The sequence below is a fragment of the Geotrypetes seraphini genome, chromosome 10 (genome assembly GCF_902459505.1).
Source record: "Geotrypetes seraphini chromosome 10, aGeoSer1.1, whole genome shotgun sequence".
NCBI lineage: Eukaryota > Metazoa > Chordata > Amphibia > Gymnophiona > Dermophiidae > Geotrypetes > Geotrypetes seraphini.
The window spans coordinates 96,220,643-96,244,261 of NC_047093.1; the positions used below are offsets into that span (position 1 = coordinate 96,220,643).

General features: G+C 46.1%; 1 protein-coding gene across 1 annotated transcript in view; it reads left to right on the plus strand.

The window, feature by feature from the left end:
• The first annotated feature begins 2,243 nt into the window (after window positions 1-2,243).
• Window positions 2,244-23,619, plus strand: part of ENTPD2 (ectonucleoside triphosphate diphosphohydrolase 2) — a 169,638-nt gene continuing 148,262 nt past the window's right edge. Inside the window, exon 1 of the mRNA XM_033959937.1 lies at window positions 2,244-2,515. Within this exon, the coding sequence (XP_033815828.1) occupies window positions 2,399-2,515 (117 nt within the window). The 5' untranslated portion in view covers window positions 2,244-2,398. The remainder of the gene's footprint in view (window positions 2,516-23,619) is intronic.

Sequence of the window (23,619 nt, forward strand, 5' to 3'; positions counted from 1 at the left end):
TAATAAAATGAAAATTATAATTGAGGACTTTAGAGGACACATGGCATTTTGATAGATGCGACGACCGAATTTGTCCATAGTTTTCCATTCCCTTCCAGGAGGAACGGTGGCATAAACCTTGGAAGGATGGGACCTCTTCAAGGAGGACTCGACTAGCAGGGACTGATGAGATAACTGAGTTGTCAAACCCTTTGCGATGCACAGTTTTATACCTAGAGTCCAATTTGCCTGGAACAGCCGGTATGGTATAAGGGGTCTCCGGGCATCGACCAAAAGTCTGAGACAAAAGCTTGTGAAGAGGAAGCTTAAGAGACTCTGCCAGAGGTTGAGGGAGATGCATGACTTCGAGGTACTCCCTAGAGTATTTGGAACCAGCATCTAATTGAAGATCCAAGTCAATAGCCATCTGATGAAGAAAAGATGAGAAACATAGCTGATCCGCCAATGCTTTGCCTCGAGAAGGACTCGAGGACATCGAGGCAGCCTGAGTTGAAGATGAAGCTTCGGCAGGAAAAAAGGCATCAAAAGAATATGGAGACTTGGACGAAGCAATCGAAACCGCTGCATCCTCGAGGTTCGGAAGTGGAGACCTCGAGCGAGGAGTCGGCGGTCTAGTCGAAGTAGGAGTACAGTGAGGCTTAGTTGAAGAGGGACGTTCTTTAGAAGAAGAATTATGCCTGGAAGTATGCCTCGATGAAGGCTTCGATCGTCGGTGATAACGATGCTTGGAAGCAGATCTCGAAGATCGAGGAGACTGCCTCGGAGACAGAAGCAGCCAATGCCACCAAAGAATGGATAGGACTGGAGGCTGTAGAGCGAAGCTCCAGAGGCTTGATGGAGGAACCTCGATGCACTCCCAAAGACTCTGCTCCTTGGATAGAGTGTGAGGCACTTGCAAAGATTCTGCTCCTTGCTTCATGTACTTGGATACCAGACCAGACACTCGCAAAGAGTGTGCAAGTTCAGACTGAGGCAAAGGAAGCGGCTCGACCTCGCGCGAGTCTGCTGAATGCCCAGGCTGGATAAGAGGAAGAAGCTTCGGTCCCATATTAGTAAGGAACTGAATGAATTGCTTCTCCAACATGGTCTGGAAAGAAGCCGGCAAGGATGGATCCGTGTCTGAAACCGGACCACCTGCTTTGGCTGGAGGTTCAACCGAGGCAGTGTAAATGTTCTTCAACTTGGAAGAATTAGGCACTTTGAGCACCACCGCTGGAACATTCTGCTGAGCTATCTGACCTGAGGAAACAGGGGAAGATACAGCAGGTGTCGTCGAAGAGAGAGCTGCTGCAAACGACGAAGGTCTGATGAGGCTCGAGGTGGAAGCAGTAGAAGCAGGAGGAATCTCAGTCGAAGGTGAGGCCGAGGGCGTCTTCGATGTCGAGAGATCGGAGGAAGAATCCATCCCGAACAGCTTCTCCACCAAAAGATGACGACGTTTAAGGGCTCGAGGTTGAAGAGTAGCACAGCGCTCGCACGACTTCGGATGATGTTCCGGCCCAAGGCACTTGAGGCACCGACGGTGTGGGTCCGTAAGGGAAATCGCACGCTGGCACTGGCTACACTTCTTGAAGCCCGTGACAAGCCAGGACAAAAATAGCCGCTGCAAGGTTGAAGCTCTTGGGCTGCGGCTGAGCGGCCTGCCCCGGCAAATGGACGGAAGATTGACAATTTTTTTTTTAACTAGAAATAAAGTTAGAACAGCGATTCGTGAAGAAAAAAATACAAACTGCGGTTCAGAGAAGGCACGAAGTAACAAAGTTAAACGCAGAGAGTCAAAGACGGACTTCTCGGCTCCGCGGAAAACTGAGAACTGAGGAGACGCACCCTACGCTGGGCGGGAAGGGGCACTCGCACATGCGCAGTGCGGTCGACTCGAAACATCTGGTTTCTTCAAGCAAATCTGCTTGCGAGCTTCCGCAACTGGGCTTCGCTGATGACGTCACCCATATGTGAGAATAGGCTGTCTGCTTGTCCTGGGATAAAACTGGACTATGATTTCGGAGGAAAATACACAGCATGAGCTCGAGCCTTCCCACCTTACAGTTTCCTTGTAGCGCCAGACAATTTAAAGTCTGCCTGCATCACAGAGATATCTTTGGCTGCCCGCCTCAGCAAAGTGCTCAGGAGTTTGGCGCTCGTTCTGAGGAAAGCGCTGACCGTCGTCACACTCTGGCCATTCACTCCGAACTGGAGCCTATGCTGGCCCTTACCACACACCTCGCGCTTCTCCGTCTCGTTCTTAACCCTCGCGCGCCCATTCCAGCGATGCCGTCGTGACTCTCGCCTACTCCTCCCGGAAGCCGGAGCCCAGGGCCCCGCCCCCCTCCGCGTGCTGTGCCTGGGCCGCGAAGGCAGCCAGTCAGAGCGTTTCGCTGCCGGCCCGAAGGAAAGCAGCATGGTGCGGAAAGTGTTGGCGGTGGTGTTACCGCTCCTGCTCTGCTTGGTAGGGATCATAGGCATTATCCTGCTCTCCGTCCCGACCAAAGACGTCTGGACCCCCCCGACATTGAAGGTAAGGAAGGAGGGAGATGGGCTTCCCCCGTGCGTACCGCTGAGGTTGAATTAGCCCCCCCTGCTGGGTCGATTCTCGAGGAGCGCTAGCCTCGATTTAGCGCGACTGTTGGATGGTTTCTCTTCTCGCAGGTTGTCTAGAGGGGCTTCTTTCATTCGCACTTGTTAGGTCATCGTAAAGGTGTCGCAGTTGACCAATTGGGACCGGAACGCGAAGTTGTATTTGCACAGATGAGCTACTGTTATAAGTGTTGTGTTCTGGATACCTTTTTACATTGCACCATCGCAAGGTATTGCAACCTGCGGACGACATTCTTTCTTTAAAAAAAGGAAGCATTAGCTCCTTCTTTGCGTCCGGGAGGGGGCAATTTGTGTGTGTGTGTGGCAGCACCCCCCCCCCCCAAAAAAAAAATCATTTTGAAATATGGATGAAAGTGTTTTGGCTCAAAGTCCCACGCAGTAATTTTTTTTTTAAACTGGTTTCAAAATGTGATGGTGCCTTAAAAAGCTTCAAACACTGATATCGAAATAACAAGGAAATGAGTCAGAATGAAAAGTGGAGTCTTTGGTATGATTTTATGTAGGTTAAGTGCTAGTTGCATTATTTCTCCCCCTCCTCCCCCCCCCTCCAGCTAATAGCCCTCCTTATAAGCTGACGCGCTGGGTTTGGTTTTTTTTGTTTCTTATAAGAACATCGTTTTACTTTCCTTTCCAAATTGGGGCGCTATCTGTACTACCATAACTAAGATCGCTTGGTAGGAGGCGGTCACGTGAAACAGTTAAAATGTAACCGAAAAATGCAACATGCTGATTGCAAGCTCTATATAGTGCACTACGATGTTACGTAAACCGCCCAGAAAGGATAAGTGCAGCCTGTAGAGAAAATCTTTTTTTTTTCGTGGGCATTGTAATAAAAAAAAAAAAAGATTTAGTTTATCTTTTATGTTAAATATGGAAATTAATAATGCAAGAGAAGAGTTTGATTTATTTTTAGCTATTAAGGATTGCTAGGAATGTGCTCCTACAACATACAAAGGAAACGAGAATAGCCTGGATCCAAGGGGAAACTAGAACATGATAATCCCGCTGAGCCCAATTGAGTTATATGGCCAGAACTGAGGGGTGTGTCGTTTATTATGAGCAGGTCTGCCCATAGCTAGTTAGTTATTGCATTACCCTCGGACTTTGCATTTCTGTGCATTTATTAGATTTTTAAATCGTCTTCTTCCCTGTAAGCTTACTTACCCAAAGCCCCTACAAATTGTTACTGGACATCCCTTAAAACATATACAAAATCCAAATTAGAGCTTATTGGAACCTGTTTTGAAACGGCAACAAAACCAACATAAAATTTCCTCTCCAAAAACATGTTTTGTGATATGATGATTCTGTGTCTGTGCATGCACATATTATTTATCTAATATATATATATATATATATATATATATTTTATTTAAAAATTTATATACTGCATACAACTATGCGGTTTCCATATCACATACATAAAATCTTGTTTCCTACAATTATCACACATAACATAGGGAAGGGGTAAAATGCAGACCTCATGGACCTGACGGACCTCGTGGATCTAAACCCGCACAGCCTTAAAAATCTGAGGTCCGTGTCAGTGCCACGTGTAGTTTCTATCTCTGACAGACCTTGATGAGATTTTAGCGCTGACGGATCCGTCTCAGCATAGGGAGGGAAAAGTATTAGGATTCGTTAGCGCTAAAATCTCATCGAGGTCTTGAGGCCCGCGTTTTACCCCTTCTCCAAGAAAGGCAGAGCAGAGGGGTACATCGAGCAATTCAGAGGAAGGAAAGCAGCCGAGGCTCTGCCTCATGCCTACGATCCTCAGAGTGAACCCCAGCAGCACCCAGCAATGTTTGGAGACTTCTGATCCATAACGCACTTCCGAAACCTATGTCCCCGCTCTCTTGGCTTCTGCTCTGCCGCTCCAGCACTAGTCTCTGGCTCTGACCGACCTCGATGAGATTTTAGTGCTGACGGATCCTAATACTTTTCCCTCCCTATGCTGAGACGGATCCGTCAGCGCTAAAATTTCATTGAGGTCTGTCAGAGACAGAAACTACAAGTGGCATGGACACGGACCTCAGATTTTTAAGGCTGTGCGGGTTTAGATCCGCGAGGTCCGTCAGGTCCATGAGGTCCGCGTTTTACCCCTTCCCTATAACATAGACATGTCTAAACAACATCATTAAATGTCCCTGTTATAAACAAGGATAGAGCGCAAATTCAATCAATTCACAAATACAAGCAAGCTTTAAATCAGTGATCTCAAACTTGCGGCCCGGGTACTATTTTGCGGCCCGCAGCCTGTACTAGTACTGTCTGTACTAGTGCTGCCCGCTACATCCTCCGGCTTCCCCACTGGCCTCCCGTTCTTACCTTCAAATAATTACCGCAGCCTGCAGAGATGATTGCCAGTGCTGTAGTGATCCTTGCAGGCTGCCATTGTCCTCAGCAGCATGTACCCTCTGCCGCGATCCTGCCCCTTATGTCAGAGGAGGGTGGGACCGTGGCAGAGGGAATGTGCTGCGGAGACTGATGGCAGCCTGCAAGGAACACTACAGCACCAGCGATCTTCTCTGCAGGCTGCGGTAATTAGCTGAAACAGGGGGGAAGCCGGAGGATGCTGCAAAGAAGGGAGGAACATGCAGGCCTTTGGGGGGGGGAGATTTATAAATTATAAAGAGTTTTACCTCATTCAAAATTGTCATTTCTTTAATAAGACCTGAACTATTTTTTTCTGCGGCCCTCCGAGTACCTTCAAATCCAAAATATGGCCCTGCAAAGGCTTTGAGTTTGAGACCACTGCTTTAAATCATACATTGGTGTCAGAAAAATTCTAAAAGGTGATTATCAAGTGAAATATACCGTAACATAAGAAGGCATTGGCAAACAATTGCGTTTTCAGCATATATCAAATCTTCAGTCATGGTACATGGGTTTGTTGTGCCACTGGGGCTTGTGTGCATCTAAGAAGCTGAAGGTGTACAGGTTTCAGCAGAGAAGTCAGATTAATGATGTACCACCCATCTGGGCAGAGCAGATGGGCAGTGTTGGAGGTGGAGGATCGCGTTTGATGTGACAACGGCGATGGCGTTGAATTTATACTGCGCAGAAGAAAGGCCTGGCAATCTACTTATGCATTTTGCAGCAAAAAACTTGATGAGGTTCATCAAGTTACTATGACTTGCACATGAGTTGATGGTACCTAACAATAACTAAATACGGTAAATAAAAATATATTTGTGGATATATATAGGCATGACATATACTTATAGCAAGTAACTATCAGTTCTGGTGTTATGCCAGCAATCTTGTGAGCTTTGCTTTTATACTTTCTATGCTCCTGTACAAATGAGTCAATGACTAATAATAGAACTGTTGCTTGCCCCACTATAAATGAATCTAGTATGTATGGTGAAATAGATGACATGATTGAAAAGGTGTGTTCCTTGATGTACATAATTTCCAAAGGCTTTTATTACTTCCAGCACTTACCAGGGATACGCGGGTCCCAAAAGACAGGCAAAGCTCCGGAGTCTTAATGCATAGATGAGGTGATGGTGCAGGGAGGAGGGTTTTTAGATTTGTTAGGAACTGGGCAGCATACTGGGGAAGGGGGAGCCTTTTCCACAAAGATGGGCTCCACCTTAACCAGGGTGGAACCAGGCTGCTGGCATCTACATTTAAAAAGGAGAGAGAGCAGCTTTTAAACTAGAAAGTGAGATCCCGCTTCCACCAACAACATTTTGCTGTCCTTGTTCAATCAATCATGCTTTCGAGGTTGAACTATTGTAATTCGGTCTATTTAAGTCTAACCAAAAAAAGTCTTCAAACACTTCAACAGATCCAGAATACTGCAGCTAAGTTGATCTTTGCAAAAAGCAAATATGATCATGTTTCCTCTCTTTTGTTAAAACTTCACTGGCTCCCAGTAATCTCTAGGGTTTACTCTAAATATTTAATTCCTCTATCCTGGAACTCTGTGAGACCTGATATTACCAGATCTATCCAAAAGCTTAAATTATCTTTCCCCTTGTTAAAAGGCATTATCTATATTGGGAAATTAGGGAAATCTCATTACTGAGCTTTGGAATAACTTTCCTGTCCAGCTGTGTAACCTGGGCTCTTTCCAAATTTTTTTGAAAACTTCTGAAAACGTGGCTATTTTCAAAAATGTAAATTCCACTGCTCTCTATACAATCACTTGTTCTTATTATATTTTCCTCACTTCAAAACTCTTGTAAACTGTGCTGAGCTCTATTCTTATAGAGAAGATGTGGTATATAAGCTTAAGGTTTAGTTTAGAAACTGGGGGAAGTTTTAGTTTAGAAACTGGGGGAAGGCCGACAGTCGCTCAAAAGAGCATGGTTCGGGACAAGGTATCTTTAAAAGATAACTTTATAGAAGGGAAGACAGAGCATCCTGAGAGTGAGATTGCAGTACAGACCGTGGTAGACCAAGTTTCCTTAAATTCAGAGCAGGCTGATTTTAAATGTTGCAAAAAGGTTGCAAATTATCTATGCCAACTGCTGAGCAAATTGTAAATAGATATGACAAACACTGTTTGAAATGTCTGTATGCAAATGCCAGAAGTCTTAAGAAACAAAATGGGAGAGTTAGAATATATTGCATTAAATGAAAAGATAGATATAATAGACATCTCTGAAACATGGTGGATGGAAGATAACCAATGGGACACTGTCATACCAGGGTACAAGTTATATCCTAATGATAGGGTGAATCGAATTGGTGGAGGCGTAGCGTTATATATTAAGGAGGAATTTGAATTGAATGGACTCAAAATTCTATAGGAGCAAAAACGCACCTTGGAATCCCTATGGGTAGAAATTCTATGTGTAAGGAGGAAAAGGATTGTGATAGGAGTGTACTACCATCTACCTGACCAGGATGAACAGACAGATTCTAAAATGTTATCAGAAATTAGTGAGGCTAAGAAACTGGGTAACACAGTAATAATGGGTGATTTCAACTACCCCAGTATTGACTGGGCAAATGTATCATCAGGGCATGCTAGGGAGATAAAATTTCTTCAGGAAATCAAGGACTGCTTTATGGAGCAGCTGATTCAGAAACCAACAGGAGGTGAAGCAATTCTAGATCTAGTTCTTGGAGTGGAGTGCAAAAATTGGTAAGAGAGGTAATGGTGCTGGGCTGCTTGATAACAGTGATGATCATAACATGATCAGATTTGATATAATCCCTGGAATAAGTTTACACAGGAAATCCAATACAGCAGCACTTAACTTTAAAAAAAGAGATTATGATAACATGAGGAGAATGGTAAAAAAGAAACTTAAAGGTGCAGCTGCATAGGTCAAAAATATACATCAGGTGTGGATGTTAATTAACAATTTCATACTGGAAGCCCAGAATAGATATATTCCATGTATTAAAAAAGAAGGCATGGTTAACGAGTGAGATGAAGGAAGCTATTAGAGTTAAAAGAGAATACTTCAGAAAGTAGAAGAAGGATCTGATTGAAAGTAATTGTAAGCAGCACAAGGAATGTCAAGTCTCATGCAAGGTGCTAATAAGGAAGGCGAAGAGGGATCTTGAAAAGAAGATTGCAGTGGAAGTAAAAACATACAGTAAAAATTTTTTTAGGTTTATTAAAAGCAAAAAGCTGGTTGGACCGCTAGATGACCGAGGGATGAAAGGGGTTTTCAGGGAAGATAAGGACATAGCGGAGAGATTAAAAGAATTCTTTGCTTCAGTCTTCACTGAAGAAAATGTGGGGGAGATACCGGTGCCAGAAATTGTATTCAATTCTGATGAATCAGGGAAACTCGTATAAATCTCTGTAACACTGAATGGTGTAATGGGTCAATTTGACAATTTGAATCGTAGCAAATCGCCTGGACCAGATGGTATACATCCCAGAGTGCTGATAGAATTGAAAAATAAACTTGGTAATTAGTTATTTTTCTTTAAAAACCAGCATAGTACTGGAAAACTGGAGGATGGCCAATGTGAGCTGATTTTTAAAAAGGGTTCCAGAGGTGATCTAGGAAATTATAGACCAGTGGGTCTGACATCGGTGCCAGTCAAAATGGTAGAGACTATTCTAAAGAGCAAAATGACAGAACATATATGTAATTTACCAAATAGCACAATAGTTTGAAAAAAGGTTTTGTGTGAGAGTATATAACACAGACTTCAAACCAGAAGGTGATTGCTCAAAGATCCTCAGAAGTAGCACCAAACACTCAAATATATTCATTGTGCCAGGCTTTATGTACTATTTCCTTACCGGATCTACAAAACTTTCATCTATAACTTATATTTCCACCTTTAGTGTACAAATAGTTAAAGTACTTAGCTTCAAATTGTGGTCATGCTTTCAGGGATTTCTACCGCCAACACATTTCACCCGAAGGGGTTTTATCAAGGCTCATATCCTTTTGTTAAGTTTGCCGCTGCTATAACCGACCACTGTATTGTCCCTCCTTCAAGTGAAGTCTTCTGCTATCCCTGGGGGAGGGGGAATCTAAATTTGCACTCTTGCAACCGGTCCGCTTAACCTGGTTCTGGTGAAGGAGAAGGCAAGGGAGGATTCCAGATGCTGAAGCTCCATGGAAATGTCAATTTCCCCCCCATTCTTGCTTCCGACAATGGGAGCAGAGGGGGTGTCAGACTCTGAAGGATATTTTGGCAGTAGGGGGAGGTGAGTTTCCTATGTTTGCTCAGATGCAGACTCAGTGGGAACTGCCTAAGACCCAAGGCCTACATCCAAGTTCGTCATTATTACACTTCGTTACAACAAAAATGGGGGGGGGGGGATGTTTGGCTCTGTGGTCCGCTGGAAACTCAATTTTTTCAGGTGACGCTAGACATGAACAAACTAACCACTTGGTATCAGATTCTGAAAACTGCCTATCCACTCAGTCCCATGGATAAATTAGCTTCTCTCTAGCAGGAGGAACTGAATACCCCATATGACCAAAAATCTTTTTTTGACCTTTTTACTAATGTTCGTTCATTCCTTAGGAGACTAACATCTTACCCTCCAAATTCAACTTCACACCATTTTCAGATCTCAAACATTTTCTGTAGTAGCAGTAGATTTTAGTGACATGGGCCTATCCAGTATTTTCAATCTGTTTGGTTTTATAATTAGATAATTCAACATATCTTGATTTAGGCATAGGATAACAGTATAGGAAGGTATAATTAAATTAATTCTTCACAAATAATGAAGCTAAAGTAAAACTTCCCTCATGCATAAGGAAGGGAAAGTACTTTCCATCTGAAGCATAAAGATGAAATCTAATATTTCATTGAAGGGCACTGCACTAAAAGAATGCATTTGAAAGGCTGCCAAAAATGTCCACAATGAAGAACTGTCCCTCTGAGTGAGTTGTTGCTGGCCTTTGTTCCTTACAGTACCAAGCATGGTGGCTGCTGCAAGTGGATTACGGTGCCTGGTACAGCAGACATACAGCTTAGCTGTGGCCCATCTTTTTGGCCATGAGTAGCAACTAATAGATTCTTGAATGCTTTGTCGCCTGCTGCTTAAATGTTAGCAAATCAGAGACTCTCTTTGGAGTAGTGTTACACTTAAAACCCTTGAACCTTAGATGGTTGTTAAGAAATGGGGTTTCTATTCAAAGCTAGTGCAAGGAAACTGGGTGCCCTAGTTGGTCCTACAGCCTTATGTTCCCTTCACCTGAGATATTGATCCCAACACTATCCCTCCCACAACAATCCTCTAAAAATTCTTCTTCCTTTTAGATATTTAAACTTTGCTTTCTCTGTGTGTGTTGGTGTGGCTGTGAGGTTAGCTGCTGTTTGCCAACTCTCGAAAGCTGCTACCCTAGGCAGCTGCCTAGTCTTGCTTAATGATTAAGTTGGCCCTGTTTTTCTTATAGTACAAGATGAAGTGAAAGGTTTAGGTGTATTTTGATTCTAAATTAACTCTAGAATTACGGATTGTGACATAGAAAATGGCAGGAGATAATGACCATATGACCTATTCAGTTTGCCCATCCATATCATCTAATAGGTTCTGCAGTCCAATCCACTTTCTCAAAGATCCTCTGAGCTTGTCCCATGTTTCTTGATACAGTACTTGTCTTCACTTGTATCATTCCACCACCATTTCCATAAAGAAAATATTTCCTTAAATTATTCCCAAGTCTGTTGTCCCCTTTCATCTTCATTCTATGACCTCTCATTGCAGAGCTTCCTTTCAGTTGAAGGGCCTGCCTCCTGTGCATTTATGTCAAGGAGGTATTTAAATGTCTATATTATAGTTCTCCTGCTTTTCTTTCAAAAAGTACATACTGAGATCTTTGTCTGTTCCTATATGGTTTATGATGAAGACCACTTACCAGTTTACTAACTACCTTCTGGACCAGCTGCATCCTAATTGTATCTTTTTAAAGGTGCAGTCTCCAGAATTGTACACGGTACTGTAAATGAAATCTTTTGAGAGACTTATATAAAGCCATTGTTATCGGTGTCAAAATCTTTACTGAAATCTAAGTACACCGCGTGTTCCCGCTAAGCTGCGCTGGCGTGCGCTGGCGCACAAAATATTAGGTCGCAGCGCACAAGTTTCTCGTCACAGCGCAGGACCGGCAAGATTGACTCATTTGAACTTCTGCAAGATCAGCATCGGAAGCGTGCGCTGGGCCGGAGAGATCTTGGGGAGCCTCCGACAGTGGCTTTCTCCCCTCTCTGCAGCTCTCCTTTACTTCCCAGCGCAGCGATTCACGAAGGCAGCCTCGGGGCTTTTGCTGAGTCGCGGCTGCCTCTGATGATGCAACTTCCTCTTTCCTCAGAGGCGGCGCGACACAACAAAGGACCCGAGGCTGCCTTCGTGAATCGCTGCGCTGGGAAGTAAGAAGAGCTGCTGGGAGGGGAGAAAACCACTATCAGTCTGGGAAGCTGCTGGGCAGGGGAAAAAAGGGACAGCTGCTACTGGAAAGGGAGAAGGAGAGATGCTTCTGGGAGGGGAGGAGGGAAAGGAATCTGGGAAGCTGCTGGGCCAGGAAAAAAAAGGGACAGCTGCTACTGGAGAGGGAGAAGAAGGAGAGATGCTTCTGGGAGGGGAGGAGGGAAAGGAATCTGGGAAGCTGCTGGGCAAGGAAAAAAAGGGACAGCTGCTACTGGATAAGGAGAAGAAGGAGAGATGCTTCTGGGAGGGGAGGAGGGAAAGGAATCTGGGAAGCTGCTGGGCTAGGAAAAAAAGGGACAGCTGCTACTGGAGAGGGAGAAGGAGACGGAGAGATGCTTCTGGGAGGGGAGGAGGGAAAGGAATCTGGGAAGCTGCTGGGCCAGGAAAAAAAAGGGACAGCTGCTACTGGAGAGGGAGACGGAGAGATGCTGCTGGGAGGGGAGGAAGGGAAGAGAGTTACTGCTGGACAGGAGGCTGGGAGAAAGAAAGAAAGGGGGCAGGCAGGGAAACAGAAGGAAAGAAGAGAAACAGAAAAAAAGAAAGAAAGGTCAGGGAGAGAGGAAGAAAAAGTTGGGGGAGGGAATGAGGTGTGGAGGAGAGAAAGCATACAGGCTGATAGAAGGGAAGAAAGATTGGATGCACAGTCAGAAGAATAAAGTGCAACCAGAAATCACCAGACAAGGTAGGAAAAATGATTTTATTTTAAATTTAGCAAAGTGGAGGCAGTATTACCACAGTTTTCAAAGGAATTTGCCCAAATAACTTAATAGTTAACTGGGTAAATTCCCAGAGATGAAAACTTCCCTTCACTTACTATGCACAGTTCTGAATTTATATCTGCTGTCTATATTTTACAATATGGTCCCCTTTTACTAAACCGCAATAGTGGTTTTTAGCGCAGGGAGCCTATGAGCGTCAAGAGCAGTGCTGGGCATTCAGCGCAGCTCCCTGCGCTAAAAACTGCTATTGTGGTTTAATAAAAAGGATGGAGGGTATATTTGTCTATTTTTGTATGCTATAAAAACCAAATACAGAGAGAGACTGAGAGCTGTTGACGAAGAGCTACGTGTGTGTCTTTCTTCCATTCCAGCCAGAATATCAGCTTTGTGTTCAGCCAAACAGGCCCAGGTTTCGCACTGAATAAAGTATTTTATAATTTTTATAATTTTTATTTCATAATAAAGTAATTATAAAATACTTTGTGTTTATTTGATTCCTATTCAAGAGAATTACTTTATATATAGTCAATATAGGCAGAGAGTTAAATTTTTTAACATTTTCTAATGGTGGTGTGCCTCGTGATTTTTTTCATGAAACAAGTGTGCCTTTGCCCAAAAAAGGTTGAAAAACACTGGTCTAGAAATTGAAAGCATCAAACGTATTGTCTTCTGGACTGTTTTTAATTTACAGTTTACACATATGGATGTAACAGACATAACTACATTTGTTGTAAAACATTTATTAAGATATCATTTCATCCCTACAATTTCTGTGTTCTTAAAAATATTATTTAACGTTATTTAATTTAGCGTGTAGGCCTAAAATTCCTTTGAATACCTCGTCCTCATGTATCAGCAACTTTGACAACATATTTATTTGGCTCATAACTTGCTGGCGCCCGATATTTTTAGCTCACAGTGAAAAAAGTTTGCTCACAACACCCGCCCGCTTAGAGGGAACACTGCTGTCACCCAGTCAAATAAATTAATCTGGAGTGAAGGACTGGTCTAGTGGTTACAGCTGTTGCCTCAGCACACTGAGGGGGGGGTGGGGGGGTTGATCTTGGCACCACTCTTTGTGATCCTGGCCAAGTCACTTTACCCTCCATTGTTCCAGGTACTATAGTTAGATTGTGAGTCCACGAGGATAGAAAGGGAAAATACTATTGTTGTTCAATGTATACCTCTTAGAACATAAGTGATATACTGTATAAATAAATAAATATTAGTCTTGATAAGACTGCTGCCTTGGATCCCGCAACCCATTGGATTCCAGAAACTGCAACATCCTCTGTTTAGCAGCATTTTCATTAATTTATTCACATCGATGTTTGCACATAGAAACATAGAAACATAGAAAGATGACGGCAGAAAAGGGCTGCAGCCCATCAAGTCTGCCCACTCTTCTGACCCACCCCATCAAGTCTGAGTGCTAATGACCTAGTTCCCTAGCTCGACCCCCGTAAGGACCCCACGTGGATGTCCCATTTGTTTTTAAAGTCGAGTACACTGGTGGCCTTGACCACTTGCACCGGAAGTTTGTTCCACTGATCCACCACCCTTTCTGTAAAGAAATACTTCCTGGTGTCACCATTAAATTTCCCTCCTCTGAGTTTGAACAGGTGCCCTCTTGTGACCGAGGGACCCTTAGGGAAGAATATATCGCTTTCCGCCTCGACACGACCTGTGATGTACTTAAACGTCTCAATCATGTCTCCCCTTTCTCTACGCTCCTCAAGAGTGTAGAGCTGCAGTTTATCCAGTCTTTCCTCGTATGGGAGACTCTTGAGTCCGGAGACCATTCTAGTGGCCATTCGCTGGACCGATTCAGCTCGAAGCACATCTTTTCGGTAGTGTGGTCTCCAAAATTGCACACAGTATTCCAGGTGAGGTCTTACCATGGTTCTGTAGAGCGGCATTATGACTTCAGGTTTGCGGCTGATGAAGCCTCTATTGATACATCCCAACATTTGCCTTGCCTTGGATGAGGCCTGCTCCACTTGTTTGGTAGCCTTCATGTCCGCGCTGACGATTACTCCCAAGTCCCGTTCTTCTGAAGTCCTAGCTAGTGTTTCTCCGTTCAAGGTGTAAGTTTTGCATGGGTTTCCGCAGCCGAGATGCATGACCTTACATTTCTTTGCGTTGAAGCCCAGCTGCCATGTCGAGGACCAGTTTTCCAACGTGATCAGATCTTGCGTCATACTATCCTTAAGATTGTTTTCACTTACTATATTACACAGTTTGGCGTCATCGGCGAACAGTGTTACTTTACCCTGAAGCCCTTGGGTCAAGTCTCTTATGAATATGTTGAAAAGGGATGGTCCCAGGACCGAGCCCTGCGGCACTCCGCTAGTCACCTCTGATGTCTCAGAGAGGGTGCCGTTGACCACCACCCTCTGAAGTCTTCCACTTAGCCAATCATTCACCCATGCAGTTAGCTTCCCGCCTAGACCCATCGACTTCATCTTGTTTAATAGTCTGCGGTGCGGAACACTGTCAAATGCCTTGCTGAAATCCAAGTACACTATGTCCAGAGACTCTCCCAGGTCTAGCTTTCCCGTCACCCAATCGAAGAAGCTAATAAGATTGGATTGGCATGACCTACCCCTAGTGAATCCATGTTGACGGGGATCCCTTAGGTCTCCCTCATCCAAAATCGTGTCTAATTTACCTTTGAGTAGAGTTTCCATGAGTTTGCACACAATTGATGTGAGACTCACCGGTCGGTAATTTACAGTCTCTGCTCTGCATCCCTTTTTGTGCAGAGGAACGACGTTAGCTGTTTTCCAGTCCAGGGGGACTCTCCCCGTACTTAGGGAGAGATTGAAGAGCATGGCTAATGGTTTCGCTAGAACATCGCATAGCTCTCTGAGTACTCGTGGGTGTAAATTGTCCGGCCCCATGGCTTTGTTCACCTTGAGTTTTGACAGTTCTCTGTAAACATCAGCAGTTGTGAATTCAAAATTCTGAAATGGATCTTCCATGCTTTGCTTTGTTTCCAACCGTGGCCCGTGCCCTGGTGCCTCACAGGTAAAGACAGAGCAGAAGTAATCATTCAGCAGTTTAGCTTTATCTGAATCTGTTTCTACATAACTCCCGTCTGGCGTTCTAAGGCGTACAATACCATTTGTGTTCTTCTTCCTCTCGCTAATGTACCTGAAGAAGGATTTGTCCCCTTTCGTAATATTCTTCGCTAGAGTTTCTTCCATTCGAAGTTTGGCCTCCCTGACTGCTGTTTTGACCGCTGCGGACTTTGTCTTGTATTCAATGTTCGCTTCTTTCTCCCCGGTGCGTTTGTATGAGAGAAATGCTCTTTTCTTCTCCTTGACGCGGTACGAGACCTCATCAGTGAACCATTTGGGTCTCTTGTTTCTTTGTTGTTTATTTACCGATTTAATGTAGCGGACAGTTGCCTCCTGAATGGTCGATTTCAAGGTTGACCACATAGCTTCCACATTATCGGTCGCTTCTTGAACCTGTAGTGTCTGATGAACGAAATCTCCCATGCGTTCGAAGTCAGCGCCCCGGAAATTGAGTACCCTTGTTCTTGTTTGAGATCTAGGGAAGCCTTTCCTAAGGTTAAACCATACCATGTTATGGTCACTGGTGGCTAGCGGTTCTCCCACCGAGATTGTCTAGTTGCGGCCCCGAGTTTCGTATGCTGTGGCTTGAAAAAGTTTGCGAGACACTGGTCTAACAAGTCTGAAGTTCCCAGCTTCTTCTTTCTGATTTTATGCTTTTTTTTTCCTCTAGTTCTCTGGGATTACTCCCAACTCTGAAGTATTGAACAGTCGGACAGCATTGCTGGCAGTTATTTTGCTAAGTGCCTTCTGTACAAGTGGATGAATCCCATCTGTTTTCATCACTTTGTCTTTGTTTGGCTAGCTCCTCACAAACAGTCTTCTAAAAAAATACAGAATGAAAGGTTTATCTTACTTCCATTCTTATGTTTATCTATAGTCAAGCTTCCGACCCTTCACTGGGAAGTTATGCAATACTCTATTTTATCTCCCTACCTATTAAGTCTTCTGTGTGATATATTTATAGAATTGGGCTATATTTTTTGCCAGAGCATCAGCTGCAGTCATCTGGCAGAGACTTATTGGTGCCCCAGGTATGACTGAGGATGGATTAGAGATAACAAAGTTTATCCCAGGACAAGCAGGCAGCATATTCTTAACGCATGGGTGACGTCACCGACGGAGCCCCGGTACGGACACTTTTAACTAGAAAGTTCTAGTTGGCCGCACCGCGCATGCGCGAGTGCCTTCCCGCCTGACGGAGGAGTGCGTGGTCCCCAGTTTCTTCATTTCCGCGGAGCGAAGAAGACGCATGTGTTTTCAACGGCCGTTGAAAAATCTACTTTTTGCCTTCCCGCTCGCGAAATTCTCCATTTTTTTGCTCTTTTTCCCTTCGGGTTCCTTTTTCGTTCTCTAAAAAAAAAAAAAAAAATTTGCTTGTGTTTTTTCCCTTATTTTTCAGGCCGGCCCCGGCGGGGCCTGTTGCCACCATACAGGCCTCCGGTTTTGATTTTGCGGAGGCCGTGTTTCCCTTCATGCCCCCTCAGCCGGGCTTTAAGAAGTGCCAGCGGTGTGCACGCCCGATCTCTCTCACTGACCCGCACAATTGGTGTCTACAGTGCTTGGGTCCAGAGCATCGGGCTGACACTGCACCCGCTGTGCTACTCTTAAAAAACTCACATTAAAAAATAGACAGATCCAGCAGAATATCCTTTTCGGTACCGGATCTGCCATGGAATCTGCTGCGCCGTCGACGGCACCGCAAAAGTCGGCACCGACTACTTCGACGCCGCCTGATCCTTCCTCGGGGTCGCTGGCACCAGGTAAGCCGGCTAAGAAGCCTTCCACTTCCCTTGAGCGCCCTCCTGCCACAGCAGTGACGCCGGTCCTCCCGGCATCACGCCGACCCCGCAAACGCTCCGCCCCGATTTCGGTGAGTGCCTCGTCATCGGCCTCCTCATCGCCGGGGCATGAAGCGGCACCTATGGTACCGAAAAAGAAAAAAGCGGTACCGGTGCCTCCTCTGGACGACCGCATTGCGGCCATACTCCAAAGCCAATTGCAGGAGCAACTACAGCAGCAACTCCAACACTTGTTGCCAGCAATGTTGGCCCCACTCCTTCCGGTACCGGACCGGCCCGAGCCTCGCACCATACCACCGGTGTCGACCCCATCGGTACCGTTGAACACGTCCATGCCGGTGCTCGCGGCTGAACCACTCAATCCTCCCGTGCAACCACGCTCTGATGCTGACCCTCCCCGACATCAAGACCGAAACCGGTCCCCCCGAGACCGGGACCGGCACCGATCTTCCTCCCCCGGTACCGTCTCGATGCGCTCTGGCAAATCTCTCTCTAAGACTCGCCACACGGAGCCATCCACACCACCGTCCCGTCCTGCACACCCCGACGTCAGGGACCCCACCCGGTACCGAAGATGAGGCTTTGTCAACGGACGAGGAACCCTCGATGGTCGATACCGGTTCCAAACCTGAACAATCCTCATTCACCAAATTTCTTCGGGAAATGTCAGCGGCTCTTTCTATCCCATTAGAGTCCGACTCTAAAAAGTCCCAGGCCTTTCTCGATGCCCTAGACTTTGAACAACCCCCCAAAGAATTCCTCAAGTTACCCGTCCACGACATCTTACGGGAAACTTTTTACAAAAATTGGGAAAACCCTCTCACTGTACCGGGAGCCCCTCGAAAACTGGATAGTTTATACAGGGTCATTCCCATCCCGGAGTTCGACAAACCTCAACTACCCCATGAATCTCTTCTAGTCGAGTCCACTTTAAAGAAGACCCAGGGCTCCAGTGTTTATGCCTCCACCCCTCCTGGCAGAGAGGGCAAAACTATGGATAAATTTGGCAAGCGACTTTATCAAAATGCAATGCTTGCCAACAGGGCTAATAATTACACCTTTCACTTCTCCTTCTACATGAAGCATTTGGTGCAACAACTTTCATCCTTGCAAAAATATATCCCTGAGCGTAAGGTCCCCCTTTTTCAACAACAAATTGCCAGCCTACTTCAACTACGGAAATTCATGGTTCGCTCCATTTATGACTCCTTCGAGCTGACCTCTCGAGCATCAGCCATGGCTGTTGCCATGCGGCGTCTGGCCTGGCTGAGAGTTTCTGATCTCGACATCAACCATCAAGACCGCCTGGTGAACGCACCTTGTCTTGGTGATGAACTCTTCGGGGAGTCTCTGGACTCCACAACTCAGAAACTCTCGGCTCACGAGACCAGGTGGGATACTCTGGTGAAACCTAAAAAGAAGGCTCCGCCTGCTCGCCCCTACAGACAGCAGTCCTCCTACCAACGCAGGTTCTCGGCCAGACCTCTCAACCCGCCACAACAACAGCCTCGCCGACCTCGTCAGCAGCATCAACCTCAGGCTCGCTCCCAGTCTCACCAACCTGCCAAGCCTCTCCCTCCGTCAAAACCATCTCAGCCTTTTTGACTCTTTTCTCCAGGGCATAGCCAGTCTCCCACCATCGTTGCCTCTTCCTCAGCCTATCGGAGGACGCCTACAATTTTTCCTCAGCCGTTGGGAGGTCATCACATCAGACCAGTGGGTCCTCAACATCATTCGCCACGGCTACTCTCTCAACTTCCAGACTCTTCCACCAGACAATCCTCCCATAGAGTCTGCTTCTCACTCCTCCCAATCCCTCCTCCTCCTAAGGGAGGTCCAATCCCTCCTTCTTCTCAATGCCATTGAAGAGGTACCCTCAGACCAAAGGGGTCAGGGATTCTACTCCCGCTACTTCCTGGTTCCCAAGAAGACAGGAGACCTCCGTCCCATCCTCGATCTCTGGTACCTCAACAAGTGTCTGGTCAGGGAAAAATTCAGAATGCTCTCCCTTGCCACGCTTTACCTTCTTCTCTCTCAACACGACTGGCTATGTTCCCTAGACCTCAAAGAGGCCTACACTCACATCCCAATCAATCCAACTTCACGTCGCTACCTACGGTTTCAGATACAGTACCATCACTATCAGTACAAAGTGCTACCCTTTGGCCTCGTATCATCACCCAGGGTGTTCACCAAGTGCCTTATTGTGGTGGCGGCCTTCCTCAGGTCTCACAACCTCCAGGTGTTCCCCTACTTGGACGATTGGTTGGTGAAAGCACCTACAACTCCGCTTGTGCTACAAGCCACTCAACACACCATCTCTTTCCTCCATCTCCTGGGGTTCGAGATCAACTACCCCAAGTCGCACCTACTTCCCACACAGCGACTTCAGTTCATTGGTGCAGTTCTCGACACCACTCTGATGAGGGCGTTTTTCCCCTCCGACCGCCAACGGACTCTGCTCCACCTCTGCTGTCAGGTGTTCCTTCATCACTCCATTCCAGCTCGGCAGATGATGGTCCTCCTGGGCCACATGGCATCGACAGTCCATGTACTTCCTCTGGCGCGACTCCACCTCAGGACACCTCAGTGGACTCTAGCCAACCAATGGTCACAGACCACAGATCCTCTTTCGCATCCCATCTCTGTGACATCGTCTCTTCAGCAATCTCTTCAATGGTGGTTGAACTCCTCCAATCTTTCCAGGGGTCTACTCTTTCATCTACCCCCTCACTCCATGATCATAACCACAGATGCCTCCCCCTATGCATGGGGAGCTCACATGGGAGACCTTCGCACCCAGGGACTCTGGACCCCTCAGGAGCGTCAACATCACATCAATTTCCTGGAACTCAGGGCCATGTTCTATGCTCTCAGGGCCTTCCAGCACCTCCTCTACCCACAGGTTCTTCTCCTGTGCACAGACAACCAAGTTGCCATGCACTACATAAACAAACAAGGCGGCACCGGATCTCCCCTCCTTTGTCAGGAGGCCATCCGCATCTGGACCTGGGCCACGGCCCACAGTCTCTTCCTCAAGGCTGTCTATATCCAAGGAGACCAGAACTCCCTGGCCGACAATCTCAGCCGCATCCTTCAACCTCACGAGTGGACTCTGGATCCTCCCACACTCCGCTCCATCTTTGCTCAGTGGGGCACTCCTCAAGTGGATCTCTTTGCAGCTCCGCACAACCATCAGCTGCCCCAGTTCTGTTCCAGATTCTTCTCTCCTCATCGTCTGGCACCGGATGCATTCCTGCTCAACTGGACGGATTGATTCCTCTATGCCTTTCCTCCGCTGCCTCTGATGTTGCGGACGTTATTCAAACTCCGCAGGGACAGAGCCACCATGATTCTCATCGCCCCTCGGTGGCCTCGCCAACACTGGTTCTCCCTCCTGCTCCAGCTCAGCTCCAGAGAACCCATTCCTCTTCCTGTGTTTCCTACTCTACTTACACAGCAGCAGCAGTCTCTACTGCATCCCAATCTGTCCTCGCTCCACCTGACAGCTTGGTTTCTCTCGGGCTGACCTCTCCAGAGAATCTGTCTCAGCCTGTCCGTCGTATTTTGGATGCCTCCAGGAAACCGGCTACCCTCCAATGTTACCATCAGAAGTGGACCCGGTTCTCCTCTTGGTGTCTACTACATCATCACGACCCCACCTCATTGGCGGTGGAAGCTGTACTGGACTATTTGCTCTCTCTGTCCGACGCTGGCCTCAAGTCTACCTCAATCAGAGTCCACCTCAGTGCCATCACTGCGTTTCATGAACCTATCCTCGGAAAACCTCTCACGGCTCATCCACTGGTTTCCCGGTTCATGAGAGGCCTCTTCAATGTCAAACCACCTCTGAAGCCTCCTCCAGTCGTCTGGGACCTGAATGTGGTTTTATCCACCCTCATGAAACCTCCTTTTGAACCTCTTGCCACAAATTCTCTCAAATTTCTTACGTGGAAGGTGCTTTTCCTCATTGCCATCACCTCTGCCAGGAGGGTTAGTGAGCTGCATGCACTGGTTGCAGACCCACCTTTCACGGTTTTTCACCATGACAAGGTGGTTCTGCGTACCCATCCTAGATTTCTTCCCAAGATGGTCTCGGACTTCCACCTCAACCAGTCCATTGTCTTGCCTGTCTTTTTCCCGAAGCCCCATTCTCATCCTGGGGAACAGGCGTTACACACGCTGAACTGTAAGCGTGCCCTTGCATACTACCTTGACCGTACCAGGGCTCACCGCTCGTCCCCTCAGCTCTTTCTGTCCTTCGACCCTAACCGTCTAGGTCGTCCTGTTTCTAAACGAACGCTTTCCAACTGGCTTGCTGCCTGCATTGCGTTCTGTTATGCTCGGGCCGGTCTCTCACTGGAAGGTGCTGTCACGGCCCACAGGCTGCTTCTGTGGCTTTCCTCCGCTCCACGCCCATCGAGGAGATCTGCAAGGCTGCCACTTGGTCCTCAGTTCACACGTTCACTACCCACTACTGTCTGGATGCCTTCTCCAGACGGGATGGACACTTCGGCCAATCTGTGTTACAAAATTTATTTTCCTAATGGCCAACCATCCCTCCTCCCTCTCTGTTAGCTTGGAGGTCACCCATGCGTTAAGAATATGCTGCCTGCTTGTCCTGGGATAAAGCACAGTTACTTACCGTAACAGGTGTTATCCAGGGACAGCAGGCAGATAATCTTACGTCCCACCCACCTCCCCGGTTTGGCTTCTTAGCTGGCTTATCTTAACTGGGGACCACGCACTCCTCCGTCGGGCGGCAAGGCACTCGCACATTCGCGGTGCGGCCAACTAGAACTTTCTAGTTAAAAGTGTCCGTACCGGGGCTCCGTCGGTGACATCACCCATGCGTTAAGAATATCTGCCTGCTGTCCCTGGATAACACCTGTTACGGTAAGTAACTGTGCTTTTCAATTTTGGGATCTTCAATTTTGCAAAACAAAAAGACAAAACCTTTACTTTGTAAGTAGGATGGTTGGTATGGGGGCGGGGATTCTTCATGGTAAACCACACTCTGTACAATCCCATGAATCGGATTTAATAAATTTGGATCCTGACACAGGGACAAAAGGGTGTTAATCTTGGAGTCCAACAAATTATGCCTAAAAAGAAAAAAAAAATATTTTCTAATTACAAAATAAAGAAATCTGTGATAATTTGGCTTTCAGAAACACTTTCCTTTTATGTAATCCTGAATGCAAGAATATAACAAACAGAAGCAACATTTATTAGTAACAGGCCCTCTCATGTCAACCTTATGTAATTACACTTATTGCTCCCACTTATACCCTTTGTCCTCCATACAAAAACTTGGAAAACGTTTGCTTGTGTCCATCTTTTGTAGATGACCACCAGGAGGTGTTCACCTTCTCTGATTACTTGTAGTTTTGATAACTAATGAAGTACTTGTTGTTGATTTGTGACACTAGAGCTTGCTTGGATTACTTGTTGGGATGCTATAATAATGGGTTAAGGGAGAAGATGTAAGAATATGGATTGATATCATAGGAGCCAGCTGTGTGGGTGCTTGAGCACCCCCAGAAATGAACAAACTCCTTGACTGTGTCCAAGGCAAGGTAATAGCTGGAAAGGTTAAGAGAGACAAATAGCCGACACAGCATTTTTTTTAGATATGTTAGTGATTATTAGGCGGAAGTTCAAAAGTAGCATTTTGAGACTCGGAGGTGAAGGGGAAGAATATGGTAGAAGCTGATAAAGATAAGGCTGAATTGCTTAACAGATATTTCTGTTCCATTTTCACAGACTGAAGCGCTGGGAACAGGACTACAGAAGACATGGGAACAGGGGACAGGGGAGATATGATTCAGATGTTCAAATTCTTGAACGGTATTAATGTAGAACAAAATCTTTTCCAGAGAAAGGAAAATGGTAAAACCAGAGGACATAATTTGAGGTTGAGGGGTGGGAAACTCAAGAGCAATGTAAGGAAATTCTTCTTTACGGAAAGGGTGATGGATGCCTGGAATGTGCTCCCGAGAGAGGTGGTGGAGAGGAAAACGGTGACGGAGTTCAAAAAAGCACGGGATGAACACAGATGATCTAGAATCAGAAAATAATAGTAAATATTGAAGAACCAGGGCCAGTACTGGGCAGACTTACACGTTTTGTGTCAGTATATGGCCGTTTGGGGAGGATGGGCTGGGGAGGGCTTCAATGGCTGGGAGGGTTTAGATCAGGGGTGTCAAAGTCCCTCCTCGAGGGCTGCAATCCAGTCGGGTTTTCAGGATTTCCCCAATGAATATGCCTGAGATCTATTTGCATGCACTTCTTTCAATGTGTGCTAATAGATCTCATGCATATTCATTGGGAAAATCCTGAAAACCCGACTGCATTGCAGCCCTCAAGGAGGGACTTTGACACCCCTGGTGTAGATGGACTGGAGTGAGCTTTGATGGAGACTTCAGTAGTTGGAACCTAAGAACAGTACCGGGCAGAGCTTTAGATTCTTGCCCAGAAATAGCTAAGGAGAAAAAATAATAAAAAAAAAACAAGAACAAATTTTTAGATTGAATCAGGTTGGGCAGACT